Raw genomic sequence first — 13,962 nt, forward strand, 5'->3', positions numbered from 1 at the left:
AGGTGCATCGTGCCACTGAGATCAAGCCTTGAGGAGGAGGAGATGTGCTGTGTACTGTACATGAGCAACTCTGACAGCAATCTTGAGCATAATTCTGCTGCTGCTTCCCAGCAGTTGTTGTCTGCATAGTGGTCAGGTGCAGAATCGGATTCTTACAATGGTTTTGCAGTGTATAGAGACAATGAGGACTTAGACGTGAAAAACAGGGACTCTGAGTGGAGATAATGGTGATAACCCCTGCTTGTCCCTAAGAAAGAAGTGTAGCCATGGTGAAGCAGAAATGCAACGATTTACTAAGAAGACAGGATTATCTAATCTAGCTATCTAACCTTGGTAAATGTCAAAAAATCTTATTTTATGCTGATAAACTTTCAGTTTGTCCACTGGCGAGAGTGTTTTTGTCATTATATTTTAAAAAATAATTAATATATTATCTTCTGTTTTTTAGAAACCAGCAATTCTGGTCAGCAGTCTGCATAAAGAATATGATGAAAGGAAAGATTTTCTTCTTGGGAGAAAAATAAAGAAAGTGGCAACTAAACACGTCTCTTTTTGTGTAAAAAAAGGTTGGCATTAAATTAGTTACCATTGAACTACTATATTTTTCAGGAAAAAAGCAGTTCCTTTTTGTTCTTGGGTCACATGGGTAACATGTCATTTTGATTTATTTATTTATTTATTTATTTATTTTATTCAGGAGAAATACTTGGATTGCTAGGACCAAATGGAGCTGGGAAAAGCACACTGATTAATATGCTGGTGGGAGACGTTGAACCAACTGCTGGCCAGGTACAGTATGTGGCTGAACACTAATAGAAAATGAATTGAGCTATCTATTCTTTGTTTTTGTTTTCTTACCATTTTGGTCACCAGCATCTGTAAATAATTTTTTGGTCTTTATAAAGACCTGCAAAACCCATAAAAATACTGTTGAGTAAGGACTGTCTTTTCCACAGGTGCTGATAGGAGACTATTCTTTAGGATTGAATAGTGAGGACAGTTCTGCTAAATTTGTGGGATATTGTCCTCAAATAAATCCACTTTGGCCAGATATTACATTGCAGGAGCATTTTGAAATATATGGATCTATCAAAGGAATGAGTAAAACTGATGTGGAAGAAGTCGTAAAACGGTAAAAACTAATTGCAGCATTTTTTGCTTGCATTCATATTATAACTGGGTTCTGTTTAATAGTCTAGCAATAGATGTCATAGGTTTCTTGTGCTCCGTTTTTATCTGACTATAGTTGACTGCTTTTAGCAGTTTGAGCAAGAGGTGACCATGGTTTGGAAGGGAAAAAACCAACAATATGTAATGCCTTTGATTTTTATATACATCTTTATTTCACCTTGAAAACATACAGCATGCTCATTGATTTCTAAGTGAGAGGCATAAGATATGTAGTAATGTAAAAACTTTTATACGGAATTTTTAAAAAAACATTACTAGAATAATTTTTGTAATTAGAGTAATCAGTTATTTAACAATTGTACTAAGAGGAATGACAAAGCATATTTTGAGGGTTAATAATCTGCTTTCTTAAACAATGTTCTCGGTGATTGATGAGACAGCATTGTGCCTTGGGTGTTTTGCAGCATTGCAAGGGCCCTTGAATTGAAAGCCCATCTACAGAAAACCACAAAGAAATTAGCGGTCGGAATTAAGCGCAAGGTATGAAGACGGTTTTTAAAAAAGTTGAATTCAGTATTTTCATAACATGAGGCCTATTGTATAATCATATTTAACTTTCTTTCTTTCCTGTCAGTTATGTTTTGCACTAAGTATGCTGGGTAATCCCCAGATTACATTGCTAGATGAACCATCTACTGGTATGGATCCTAAAGCCAAACAGCACATGTGGTGAGTGTAATATTATGCTACATTTACAAGAGACTTTTTTTTAAAGAGACTACATTGTAGGATAATATGGTAATAATACTCTTACTCCAAAGCTCAAAGTGGTAATATGTCCTAGATTAGTATAGGCAAATCATAAGTATTTTTTCTTCTTTTCATTCATGTGCGTAACTGTTGTTAGCATGAAGGACAGCTACCTCTGTGCGTTGCTGAGAATCTAGCTTTGTATACGTTGCTTTCATCTGCATATTGTCTTCAAATCATTTGCAGATTAATAGTTTATTTCCCTTTGAAGATAAATCTTTCATTTGATTTATAACAATCAAAAGCATACATTCGCAACTCCGTGCTTTCACAGCAACTTAAAATTCATCATAATTAGAATACAATGGACAAAAAGAATAGAATCCTCCATAATATCACCCCATTGATGAATAAGAAACCAAGCTCCTCAAATTCATCCTTTTCCTGCAACTGTCCCTCCCCAGATGTCTAAGAAACTAGGTAGGTTTTGTAATGTGATGGGAAGGAGAATTGTGGGACTCTCTTGGGTAATGCGCAGCTATGAGGTTAAACCAAAGGAGCTCCAGTTTGAGCTCCTCTGCTTGTCACCAGTGAGGTAACAAAGGATGGAGAAAGAGGCAGTGCCTCTGGAAGCCAAGTAGCAAACTATTTTGTGTGTTTGGTACAGGATATACCATGCTTGTCATAGTAATATCCATGGGATGAATTCCAGAGTCAGCTGACAAATTGCAGAACCACGTGATAAAAGAATTTATCGTGCACATTTGATCATTGCAACTGCTCTTTATCCTACTAACCCATCTCTCCTAGAACTTACTCTGACAATCCAAACTTCTGAGCAGCTTCTTTCATCATTTTAAAGAGAAATAACCCACCAAGGAAATGTTTCCTCCTTTTCCCCCAAATTGTGAAATGTCCTCCCATGGCCCAGCATAGGCAAGATTCAATACAGGATCAGTAACTGCTTCTGTGTGCCTACACAGTATTCACTTTTCATTTTAAATTAGCGTTTTCTTTTAATAATAAGGCTGTTGGGATTAAGAGACTAGTGGGCATCCAAATCCCTGCAAAATACTGACATTAATATGTTTTGATTGAGAATAACTGAAAAGAAATAGATACATTTGCTTTTCTTTGCCCTAGAATGGAAAAAGCTGATGATGTGGCTGAGGATTTGTGTTAATTATAACTAAAGTATTATTTTCCCAACATATGACATGTCATGTTAAAGGTAATTTGTAGCTGTAGTTATTATTATTCATTAATTTTCAGGAGGGCAATTCGAGCAGCATTTAAAAACAAAGAGAGAGCAGCTATTCTGACCACTCATTATATGGAAGAGGCTGAAGCTGTGTGTGATCGAGTTGCAATCCTGGTATCTGGACAGTTAAGGTATTGTATTTAGTAGTCCATGCATATTTGGAACTTTTGTGTAAAAGAAAAAATGGTGTGTCTCAGCTTGAACACATTTATAGCATTAAAAAAAGGACAGCCACATTTGTTTTCATCTCAAGCCTCTCAAAATAATCTAATTCATAAAAAGAAACTATTGAAAACAGCTCTGCTTTTTTTTTTTACATGACATACTACATTTGTCTCAACAATCTGTAGGTGTATTGGTTCAGTTCAGCATCTAAAGAGTAAATTTGGCAGAGGCTATTTCTTGGAAATGAAATTAAAAGAAACAGCAGGCGTACAACAGGTGGAGTGTCTTCACAGGCATATTTTGCACATCTTCCCAAATGCATCTCATCAGGAAAGGTAAAAGTTATTAAATAGAGGACCAGTCCTTACAAGGAAAAAATATATTTGTATTAATGCATGCTTCATTTTTGTCAGTGTGTTATGAGTAAGTAATTAGTGATGATATGTTATCCACATCTTAAATAAAATATATATAAAAATAAGCTTAAGAAAGAGAAGATGTCGTGAGAGCTAGCAAAGAAAAATACCTTTATTGATAGCAAGACCAAAATTATGCTTGTGTAACAGTTGTGACTGGTAATTTCCTTGCTGAGAGTGATCTCTTTCCCACTCCAAGAAATTTGGATGGTACCTATAGTCCTGCAAATGCTGAAGGTACCTCAAAAAGAACAGGAGTACTTGTGGCACCTTAGAGACTAACAAATTTATTAGAGCATAAGCTTTCGTGGACTACAGCCCACTTCTTCGGATGCATACCTTCGAAGGTACCTCAGACTCTTCTAGGAGGCCTCAGCGTTTGGCCCACATCCCTTTTGTCCCGTCGTCAAGAGTTCTTCCATAAATCTACTGAACACTAAATTACTTGAATTTCTCAGTGGATAAATGCAAACTCTTAACAGTAATATCTTATTCTACTTTGTTTACTGTTCACAAGGACCCAGGAAAAGGCCATCATAGAAATTCCCAAAGAATTTTTTTCAGGTGGGGCAGTTTTGGTGGAGAGGTCAACCTCAGAAAGGAGATCATATGGTGACATATTTTCTATTCTGGATCTTTACCCCTGCCCCAGTCCAAGAAATTTGGGATGTAACAAACACTTGCCAAGTGACTCTTTAAGCCTCTTAATTCTTAGGATGTGACCTTGGAGTTTCCCTTTTTAAATGGACTAAACCAGGTGGTTGGGAGATTTTTGAATTCTCCACCAAAGAGAACAGGAGTACTTGTGGCACCTTAGAGACTAACAAATTTATTTGAGCATAAGCTTTTGTGGGCTACAGCCCACTTCATCGGATGCATAGAATGGAACATACAGTAAGAAGATATTTATACATACAGAGAACATGAAAAGGTGGAAGTACCCATATCAACTGTGAGAGGCTAATTAATTAAGAGAAGCTATTATCAGCAGGGGAGAAAAACTTTTGAAGTGATAATCATGATGGCCTATTTCGAAGAGTTGACACGAAGGTGTGAGGATACTGTAACATGGGGAAATAGATTCAATTAGTGTAATGACCGAGCCATTCCCAGTCTGTTCAAACTTAAGTTAATGGTATCCAGTTTGCATATTAATTCAAGTTCAGCAGCTTCTCGTTGGAGTCTGTTTTTGAAGCTTTTCTGTTGCAAAATTGCCACCTTAACGTCTGTCACTGAGTGATTAGAGAGGTTAAAGTGTTCTCCTACTGGTTTTTGAATGTTATGATTCCTGATGGCAGAATTTTGTCCGTTTATTCTTTTGCGTAGAGACTGTCCGGTTTGGCCAATGTACATGGCAGAGGGGCATTGCTGGCACATGATGGCAAATATCACATTGGTAGATGTGCAGGTGAACGAGCCCCTGACGGCGTGGCTGACGTGATTAGGTCCTATGATGGTCAAACCGGACAGTCTCTATGCAAAAGAATAAACGGACACAAATCTGACATCAGGAATCATAACGTTCAAAAACCAGTAGGAGAACACTTGTGTATCTGGTTCTGGTCTCTGTCAGGTTAGTGGACCAAATAATCTGATCCAAAATGGTAATTCCTATGTCCCTGTGTCACGATAGGATTACCTTACAGTGCGTTGCCTACTCCTTTAGAAAACGAATTTATGCTCAGTCATGTGAAACTTTTTTCTTTCCTTTTGCTTTCAGCAATTTTGGCCTGGGAAAATATCACACTGTATTTTTTTTTTTTTTTTCAGTTTTTCCTCCATTTTGGCATATAAAATTCCTAAGGAAGATGTACAGTCGCTCTCTCAGTCTTTTTCTAAACTGGAAGAAGGTAAGACCAAGTATTTGCCAAGCAAGCAAGGTAAATAGTAATCATTTTGCCTACCATGCAGCCTGTAATATTTTCCCTGATCCTGTGTACCATGTAACGTTACTCTTACTCAAATCTTTCCTCAAAATTCACTTGGTTTGGTTAGCTTTTTAATGCTAACCTCCACTCCATGACTCCTGCCCTTTTAACTTTCTTTCCTCATAACACATTAACTTCTGTAACCCTGCTGTACTCTTAACCTATGTACACAATTCAAGGTAAAAAGAAGTAAACAGATGTGAATGCAACAAGGACTGGTTCAGTTCCCGTCTCAGTCTATAAATAGCTACAGGGGATGAATATTTTTAATTCTAGAGAGTTCTTTAATCTAGCAGACAAAGGACACAACAAGCTTCAATGACTGGAAGTTGACACTAGAAAAAATCAAACTGGATATAAGGTGCAAACGTTGAACAGCAAGTGTAATTATCCACTGGAACAGATTGCCAAGAGATGTGGTAGATTTTTTCATTGTTTAATCTTTGAAATCAAAATTGGATGCATTTCTTAAAGAGATGCTATGGTAAATCAATGGCCAGATGGCGTTTTATAGCCTGTGTTATGCCGTTCAGAATAGATTAACATAATGGTCCCTTCTCGCCTTAACATCTCTGAAAATGTGACGTCAGTGGTGTTGATCAGACCCCAAAAGCATGTTTTGTATCACTGTAACCTTGTCTTTCCCATGTGCCCACCACCAAATGCACACACTTTTGTGAGTCATTGCAATATGGAACTCCGATTGTATATTCCTTTTGAAAGAAACCCTTTGTGTATTTGTCTGAATATCCGCTCTCACAGCCCTGGCATTGTACAGATAATTTAAACATCATCCCTAGGAGTCTCAGAACTACCTTGTATTAGCAGATCAGTTCAAAATGCCCGGAGCTGAGGAGGTAAACTTATCCCTTTTTGGCAGGGCTATCAGGATATGGCTAGGAGGGGTCACTGGGTTTCTCAGTGGGAATGGAGAAAGTTTATGGTGGTTGTAGCCTATCACAGAGCTAGAGCTTGGGAGTTGAGGCTAAAACCATAACAGCTTTTACTTGTGGAATAGGAGCTTGCTGCTCCTCATGCAGCCCCAAGACACCTTCAGAGGGCGAGCCTGACTCTATACATGAGAGGAAGGTCTTGGGAGAGGAGTGTGACTGGGTATGGGGGTACCCATATGCCTTTAAGGCTTGCAAAGTAAATAGGCCATAAGGACTGAGGACCATCGGGTTGAATGTTGATAAATATATTCCAAAGTTTAGTGTTAAAACAGTTCTGTAAAGATGCAGCTACAGGCCTTTACACAAGACATGGCCTTAAGAGGGTTTTTTGGTGCTGCTGGATGGATGACACTGCCAGTGATTCTTTTCCACCTCTAATTTCTATGACTGTGTGGATGCCGCCTTCCAATCTTTATTCCCATTCCCTGCCACTCTGGAGAGAGGGAGACTGCAACCAAAGACCTGCACTAGTTGCTCTCACATGGCATTGCATTGAGCTGGGCCATCTAATTGTAAAACTCCTCTGTATTTTTAGTGAATTTAACAGTAGATATTTGAATCATTTAAAAATATGGATTTAACTAAAGTCATTTTGAGGCATTTGATGATTCATTGTTCTTAAATGTGCATTCTTTCTAATCCTTTTAACAGCAAAACATGCCTTTAATATCGAGGAGTACAACTTTTCTCAAGCAACCCTGGAACAGGTATAGGAAGCAAATTTTATTTCATAATTGTTTAAAAAAAAAAAAAGTCTGCGAATTATAGTTTTATAGGGTAAAATTTTCAAAAGTGCCTAAGTAAGACTGACGTGCCATTTCCAAAATTGACAGAAGCACTTAAGAACATAAATCCCAGTGACTTTCAAAGTAGGAGCGTAAGTAAGAGATCTTAACTCTCCATTCTGAAGGGTCAGTATACCTATTCAGATACTGGTGCAATAGGTACCACTTTTGTGATTCGTTTCCATGAATTTTCTTTGATTGGTAGGCACGCCGATCCTTGCAGTCTGAATGCTGTTACACGGAATACACTGTTGATGCCATTTTCATCCATTTTAGGTTTTTGTGGAGCTTGCTAAAGAACAAGAAGAGGAAGATTACAGTTTTGGAACCTTAAACAGCACGCTTTGGTGGGAAAGAAGACAGGAAGATAGAGTCATTTTTTGAGCTCTTTAAATACTGTAGGATTCAATAGATGTACACTGCAGTTCATGTTTGTCTGACTCTTTTGTTTTTGTTTTTGTTTTTTGTAATGTGTGCTGAGTACTAAGAAAGCAGTTGAGATTGAGAAAAATATCTGACTTGAAAAACAAAAATAATATTTGGAAACTTTGGAAACTATTTCCCCTTCCTGGCCTTATCCATCAATATTATGCAAGTGTGGGAGTGCCTTTATTTGTGAGGACTCTCATTGTTAGCATATAATTTGTCTGTTTTTTTTTAATTTCTGATCCACTCGCCTTACTCTGTCCTGTTTTGAAGCGAAATGATAAATAACAATTTAGTTCTTTATAATTTCCTGTTTGTTTTGGTCAATCTGTGCGCTATGCTTCTAGAAACTCCAACCTTGAGCTTGTTCAGCTGTTCAGTATGTGATATCAGTATATAATTGATTAACTCCAGGATCAAACTTCTGCCTTGCTTATCTTTCAAGAGGCAGCTTCCACCAAACGCAGGGGTCCACAGAACCAGGACAGCAGCACTAGAAAAGAGTCACACAAGCAGAAGTCAGCAAAGAGGATATAGCAATGCCAGAAGTCAATGACTTATCTGAGTTGGAGTAAACATGTAGCTATAAGGTGGATGTTCAAAGAAGGTCAGTTTTGAGCTTTAACTGCCTGATCGTGTCCTGGTAAACTTTATTGTCACATCCTCTGCATACAATTCCAGTTAGCCTACATTGCTATACAGACTTAACTGCCTGATTCCAGGATTCATCGTGGAATATGATGCTGGTTAGTTTAGCCTAAATTGTTTATATGATACCAAATACCAATACCTAAAATTCAGTTAATTTGTATGCTGTCTTTAAATTCCCGTTGGATCGTGCTGATCAAAATCCTGATGCTACTGTTTGGTACGTATATTTCAGGTCAACGCTCCTTATCCAAAATAATCAGTTTGGTACAACAGTGCCTCCATTATGGCTCCTGCTCCATCACCTAAATTCTTGAGTTTATTTGCTGTATCTCCGTTTTAAACTCCTTCTCTTTGTGCCATATGTGGACTTTAGTATCCAGATGACCATATTTGTTAGTCTCTTCTCATCATAATGTTCCTCTAGTCCTATGCTGCTTCAGAATATGTAACTTGTGTATTTTAACTAATCTTTGCTTTTTCCCTTGTTCTCTGCCCTCTTCTGGGCTAGCATCTCCCCGACTGATCAGTAGGCACATGATCTATAGCAGTGGTTCTCAAACTTTGGTACTGGTGACCCCTTTCACATAGCAAGCCTCTGAGTGCGACCCCCCCCCCTTATAAATTAAAAACTCGTTTTTATATATTTAACACCATTATAAATGCTGGAGGGAAAGCAGGGTTTGGGGTGGAGGCTGACAGCTCGTGACCCACCCATGTAATAACCTTGCAACCCCCTCAGGGTTCCCGACCCCCAGTTTGAGAACCCCTGATCTATAGCATAGTGATGAGGGACACCGCTGTCACTTCACAAACTTGCTTGGAAGTTGGCCTTTTGCTTTAATAAAAGATACGGGGGGAAAGGAAATTCAACATTCATCACTAAATAGGGGCCCTAAATTATATAATAAACTTAGCTTGAGATCCACTCAACATAAAAATATTTACACGTTAGTATAATATGGCACGTGGTTAACCGTTATGTACCTTTTTAATGCAAATTGGCAGGTGTAACTCTAATCAAGTTACCTTTGCAGGTTGCATAAACATTTATAATGCATGCACTTGTAAGTTTAAATGTGGTTTGCAAAGGTGGATAGGTTCCTTTCAGTCTATATTTGTAACAGCATGAGCACCAAATGAATATATCTTTATGGAATTTGCATAAATGTGAGCATTTCTAGTTATATTCTTTGTTAAAACAACCTGTTTTATTGAACACGTGTTCTAACACATGTTTAAAAGGCATTTCTTTAGGTGTGTTCATTTTTTGTCACAGCGAATTTACAGGCTTATGCACCAATACTCTCTAATCTATCTTTTTTGCGATAGTAATGAGGCAATGCAATACCATGTCCAGTTCACTAACAGTGCTTTCTTATTTCTATCATGCTCGTTTTCTCTCACCATAAATCAAAAAGAGTAAGCGCCAAATGCAGATATTATCTTGTCACTAAGAATACTTTTGTTTGCTATCTGGCAAAATTATTCTCTGTAGAAGAAATAAGAGAGCCCATGTGTGGTTCTACATCCTCAGATCTGAGAGCAAATATTCATCCTGTTTGTGGTTTCAAAGAAAAAAAATTTTGATTTAAAATTGAAAGAATTGATTAATCTAACTGGCTATTTAATCTGAGCTTTTTAGAATCAAAATTCAGGTTTTTGAACAATTGCTTGCATTGTAGAATGTATTAATTGAAATGTATTGTGCAAATACTCTGTATATCTGAAGACACATGGCACATAAGACATATCAGTTATGTATTTATCTTAAGATTAGAAAATTCCTATCATCTTCCTTTCTGAAATGTTCAAAACTATGCTATAAGGCAAAGTTTTATGCTCCCAAACATTGTGTACCATTGGGCAATAATTAATGTAAAATTGATTGATGTGCTTAATTCTGTTTGTGTAGGCTCCCATTTATTTCAGTGCAAGTCTTATAATTGACAGTGGGGGCAGGAATGAGCCCGATATATGTATAGGTTTTGCTTCTTTCTCTGTACATCTAGGATTGCATGGAATTATGTGGATCTTGTTTTCTTACATGTTGCCCTTGAGCCTGTGAATCCCACTTAGACCTTGATATCCTGCATGGTGCTGCGATCCCTCTGCTGAGTGGGAAGGGAGAGGGTGCATTACCTTTCAGGAGCTGGTATACAGTCAATCTGTCCACTTGAATAAGCCATATATAGTGGAACCATCTTGCACTGAAATGTGGAGTAATGTAACTCAGTTTATATTGAAATAGAATGATTATCTGCTGAATTGTTTTAAGGCACTGACTGGGCCAAATTCTGCTCTGTTACACTGATGCAATCCCATTGCTATTGTTGTAATGTATTTATTTAACATTTATATTGCAGTAGCATCTAGAGACTGATGCCCCATTATGCTGGGTGCTGTACAACTGTATAGTAAATGAGCTTACTACTGACTTAAATCAGTCGATTGAATAGCAGTGACAGAGCAGACGTTTGTTCCATTTAATAAGAAAGTTTCTCTGTATTTATAACAAAGATGAGGCTGAGAATAATAATTACCCAGAGCTTGTGTTGATGTGGTGTCTTTATCCCATTTATCCTACATATCTGTCTTACTCTGGTACTTTCTTTATCACTACATGATACCCCCATTACCTCTGACTTCATATCTACTGACATCAAATCCCGTTGCTTACACTCTTAGGGTCTGATCCAAAACCCATTAAATCAATGTACGTAGTAGGAGCCTTTCCATTGACTTCAGTGACCTTTAGATCAGGATCATGCCCTTCGCATCAGATCAATGTGAATGAGTAATAACCTGCACTACACATTCATTATGTGAATAAAATGTAATGCTTATGCCTTATATCTTGCCAACATAGTATTATTTTGTTGCTTTTTATCATCTTAAAGTAAACCTATTATATAGACTAACTTTACTTTTATATAAGCATTGGGTAGTGTTTGCACTCTTATTTGGTTAATATGAGAAATCTGATGTAGCATTGTTTCACTTTTTTCACATTCAAATACATTTTGAAATATCATAAATCTAGTTAACTCTCTCACACTGGCACATTCAATACATACCCGCTGCCAGTAGCAGATATAATAGCTTCAGAAAAACACAATTGGCCGAAAAGGATTGGAAAAACTTAAACATAATATTGAATCTTTTCTTTCTCCAAAAGATCATAGATAATAGACTTAGGGAGATCCTCCATCCTCCTGCCTTTTGGGGAAGTAGGACATTTGTCTTATTCCCAGAACCAAATTTTCTCCAGACTGTACAGGTTAAATTCCCTTATCCTTATCCACAAACTTATACATGCTAATTTTGACCTTCATGCTCCCTAGAGTTTAACAATATTATTCTTCGGGATGAAGTGCCCCAAATTGTAGAGTGGCCTTATTTTGCCTAGTCTCTAAACTCATGTCATTTAGGTCACTTCTGCCTTTCACTGTGTTCAGAATTACTCCAACATGGTGTCATCTATATTATTAATGTACAGTTTGCTCTTTCTTCTGATGTATGAAAATACTGTGTTTGCCAGGTTAGGACCCTTTGTTAGACTTGATGCCTCTTTCCGGTTTGACTCTCTTTCATAAATAATTCCTCTGTTGAGCTACAACCGTTCAAACAGTTTTGTATTCTATCATAATAGCCAAATAACATTGTTCTGACTTTTCTAATGGGGTTTGATTTTCTAATAGGTTTGTCTCTAACATTTCTATCGAAGGCTTTATTAAAATCTAGGAGAAATGTGTGCAGAATTGTTCTCATCTACACTGCAGTAACCCTATTGATGGTTACTCTGAATTTACACAGATGTAAGTGAGAGCAGAATTTGCCCCATAAAGTCCACTACATATCTGGTGCCTAATAGAGCTCAAAAACAGAGAAAATTATACGGAAGATCAGATATATCGAAATACAAGGAAAGACAATTTATATCAGCTTAAAACTTTAGGACTAAAATGTTACATTTGTGCTCTGTGGCTTTTGTTGGTATTTTACTATAAATAATAAACTCAACCCAAACTGTACATAATAGAGAAGTAATACATGACCTCAGATGACAGTTTAACAGGAAGCCAGGTAGTTGTGGATTCTTGTTCCAGGTCTGATACTGATAATGCTGGGTGACCTTGGGCAATTAACTTAGTTCCCCGTCTATAAAACGGGTATCATAATACTTATCTACCTCACAGGGATGTTGTGAGGATCAATTAGTAAAAGTGTATACAAAACTTTAAAGATAAAATTGCTTTAGTAGTATTATAAGGATGTATTTTTGTATTGGAGTTCTAATAACTCAGATTTTGCTCACATTATCATGAGAAATCCTTATTTAAAATATATTGTACAGTTGCATGTAGTTTATCTATATGATATGTGCTCTATTCTTTCGTAGCAGAAATAATTTTTATTTAAACATTGTTAGCATTCTTTTAATGCACATCCTGATATTAGTCATATGTTATCATGGGCATTTATGTTGTTTAATTTTGTACATAGGTTTATTTTTCTTTTATCATTTTGCTGTATTTGTAAAACAATTAGCAATTCTTTTTGTTTTTCCCAATAGAAAGTGCTGTTGAAATAAAGATGGATTGGATTGCTAATGCTCACATCTTTACAATGTATCTGTTTTTCTGCTGTGCTAAATGTAAGGAATAATGGGTAAAATATTCAAAAGCGCCAAAATGACTTAGAAGCATCTATCTTGTTCATCTTCAGTTGAACATAGTCTCCTAAGTCACTTAGGGCCACGACACTGAGGTTGTATAGATGACATGTGTCTGCCTGTGGTGCAGTCAGCCATTATTTCTAGTAGCTGGAAAGTTCATACTTTCATGTCCTAAAGTGAATTTTCAATTTTTACTTTTTTTTGTTTTGTTTTGTTTTTTGTTTTGCTGTTTATTTGGTAACTATGGAAAGTGCTGGACAGACACACCTAAAGGCTGAGGTTCTCAAGCCACAGAACACGTACAATAAAGGCAACAGCAACTCAAGTTTCTCCACATTGCCTGGCCAGTGCTCCTAAATTTTATTCTAGAAGGATCATCTCCTATAGGGGAGGAAATGCATTGTTTGAGCAAATGGAGTAGCTGTAGGGTGCATACCCACAGGGTTCGAGTGTGTTTTGACTTGCCTAAGCAGCCCCTCACTGTCTATGCTGCTGTTTTATACCCAGGCTAGGGGCATGCAGTGTATGTACTCTACATGCCACCGTAAGGAGTGTGCTGTGTAGACATACCTTGAGAGAAGGGAGTTAATTCACCCTGGTCCATTTAATCCTTGTCCACCTTATTGAGACTTCCAAAAAGCTTTCCAATCATGGTGATGTGATTTGTGATATGGACACCTAGGAACTGGACTTTGACCAGCCAATTCACTTCATGTAGTTCACTAAACAGCCTTTGCATGATAACCTTCTGTAAGTGCCAACTTGGGCTTTATTTGAATGGATACATAAAATTAGGGAAACAAGTTGTTCCTAAATAACTA

At 37.2% G+C, this 13,962-nt stretch overlaps 1 protein-coding gene across 1 annotated transcript in view; it reads left to right on the forward strand.

The window, feature by feature from the left end:
• The window catches only part of ABCA5 (ATP binding cassette subfamily A member 5), a 57,690-nt gene extending 44,608 nt beyond the window's left edge, over positions 1-13,082 (forward strand). The window contains exons 29-38 of the mRNA XM_054047156.1: positions 449-566; positions 698-789; positions 957-1,132; positions 1,596-1,671; positions 1,766-1,860; positions 3,154-3,273; positions 3,493-3,642; positions 5,494-5,573; positions 7,256-7,311; positions 7,666-13,082. Of these exons, the coding sequence (XP_053903131.1) occupies positions 449-566; positions 698-789; positions 957-1,132; positions 1,596-1,671; positions 1,766-1,860; positions 3,154-3,273; positions 3,493-3,642; positions 5,494-5,573; positions 7,256-7,311; positions 7,666-7,773 (1,071 nt within the window). The 3' untranslated portion in view covers positions 7,774-13,082. The remainder of the gene's footprint in view (positions 1-448; positions 567-697; positions 790-956; positions 1,133-1,595; positions 1,672-1,765; positions 1,861-3,153; positions 3,274-3,492; positions 3,643-5,493; positions 5,574-7,255; positions 7,312-7,665) is intronic.
• Positions 13,083-13,962: the final 880 nt, after the last annotated feature.

Source organism: Malaclemys terrapin, chromosome 13 (assembly GCF_027887155.1).
Source record: "Malaclemys terrapin pileata isolate rMalTer1 chromosome 13, rMalTer1.hap1, whole genome shotgun sequence".
Lineage (NCBI taxonomy): Eukaryota > Metazoa > Chordata > Testudines > Emydidae > Malaclemys > Malaclemys terrapin.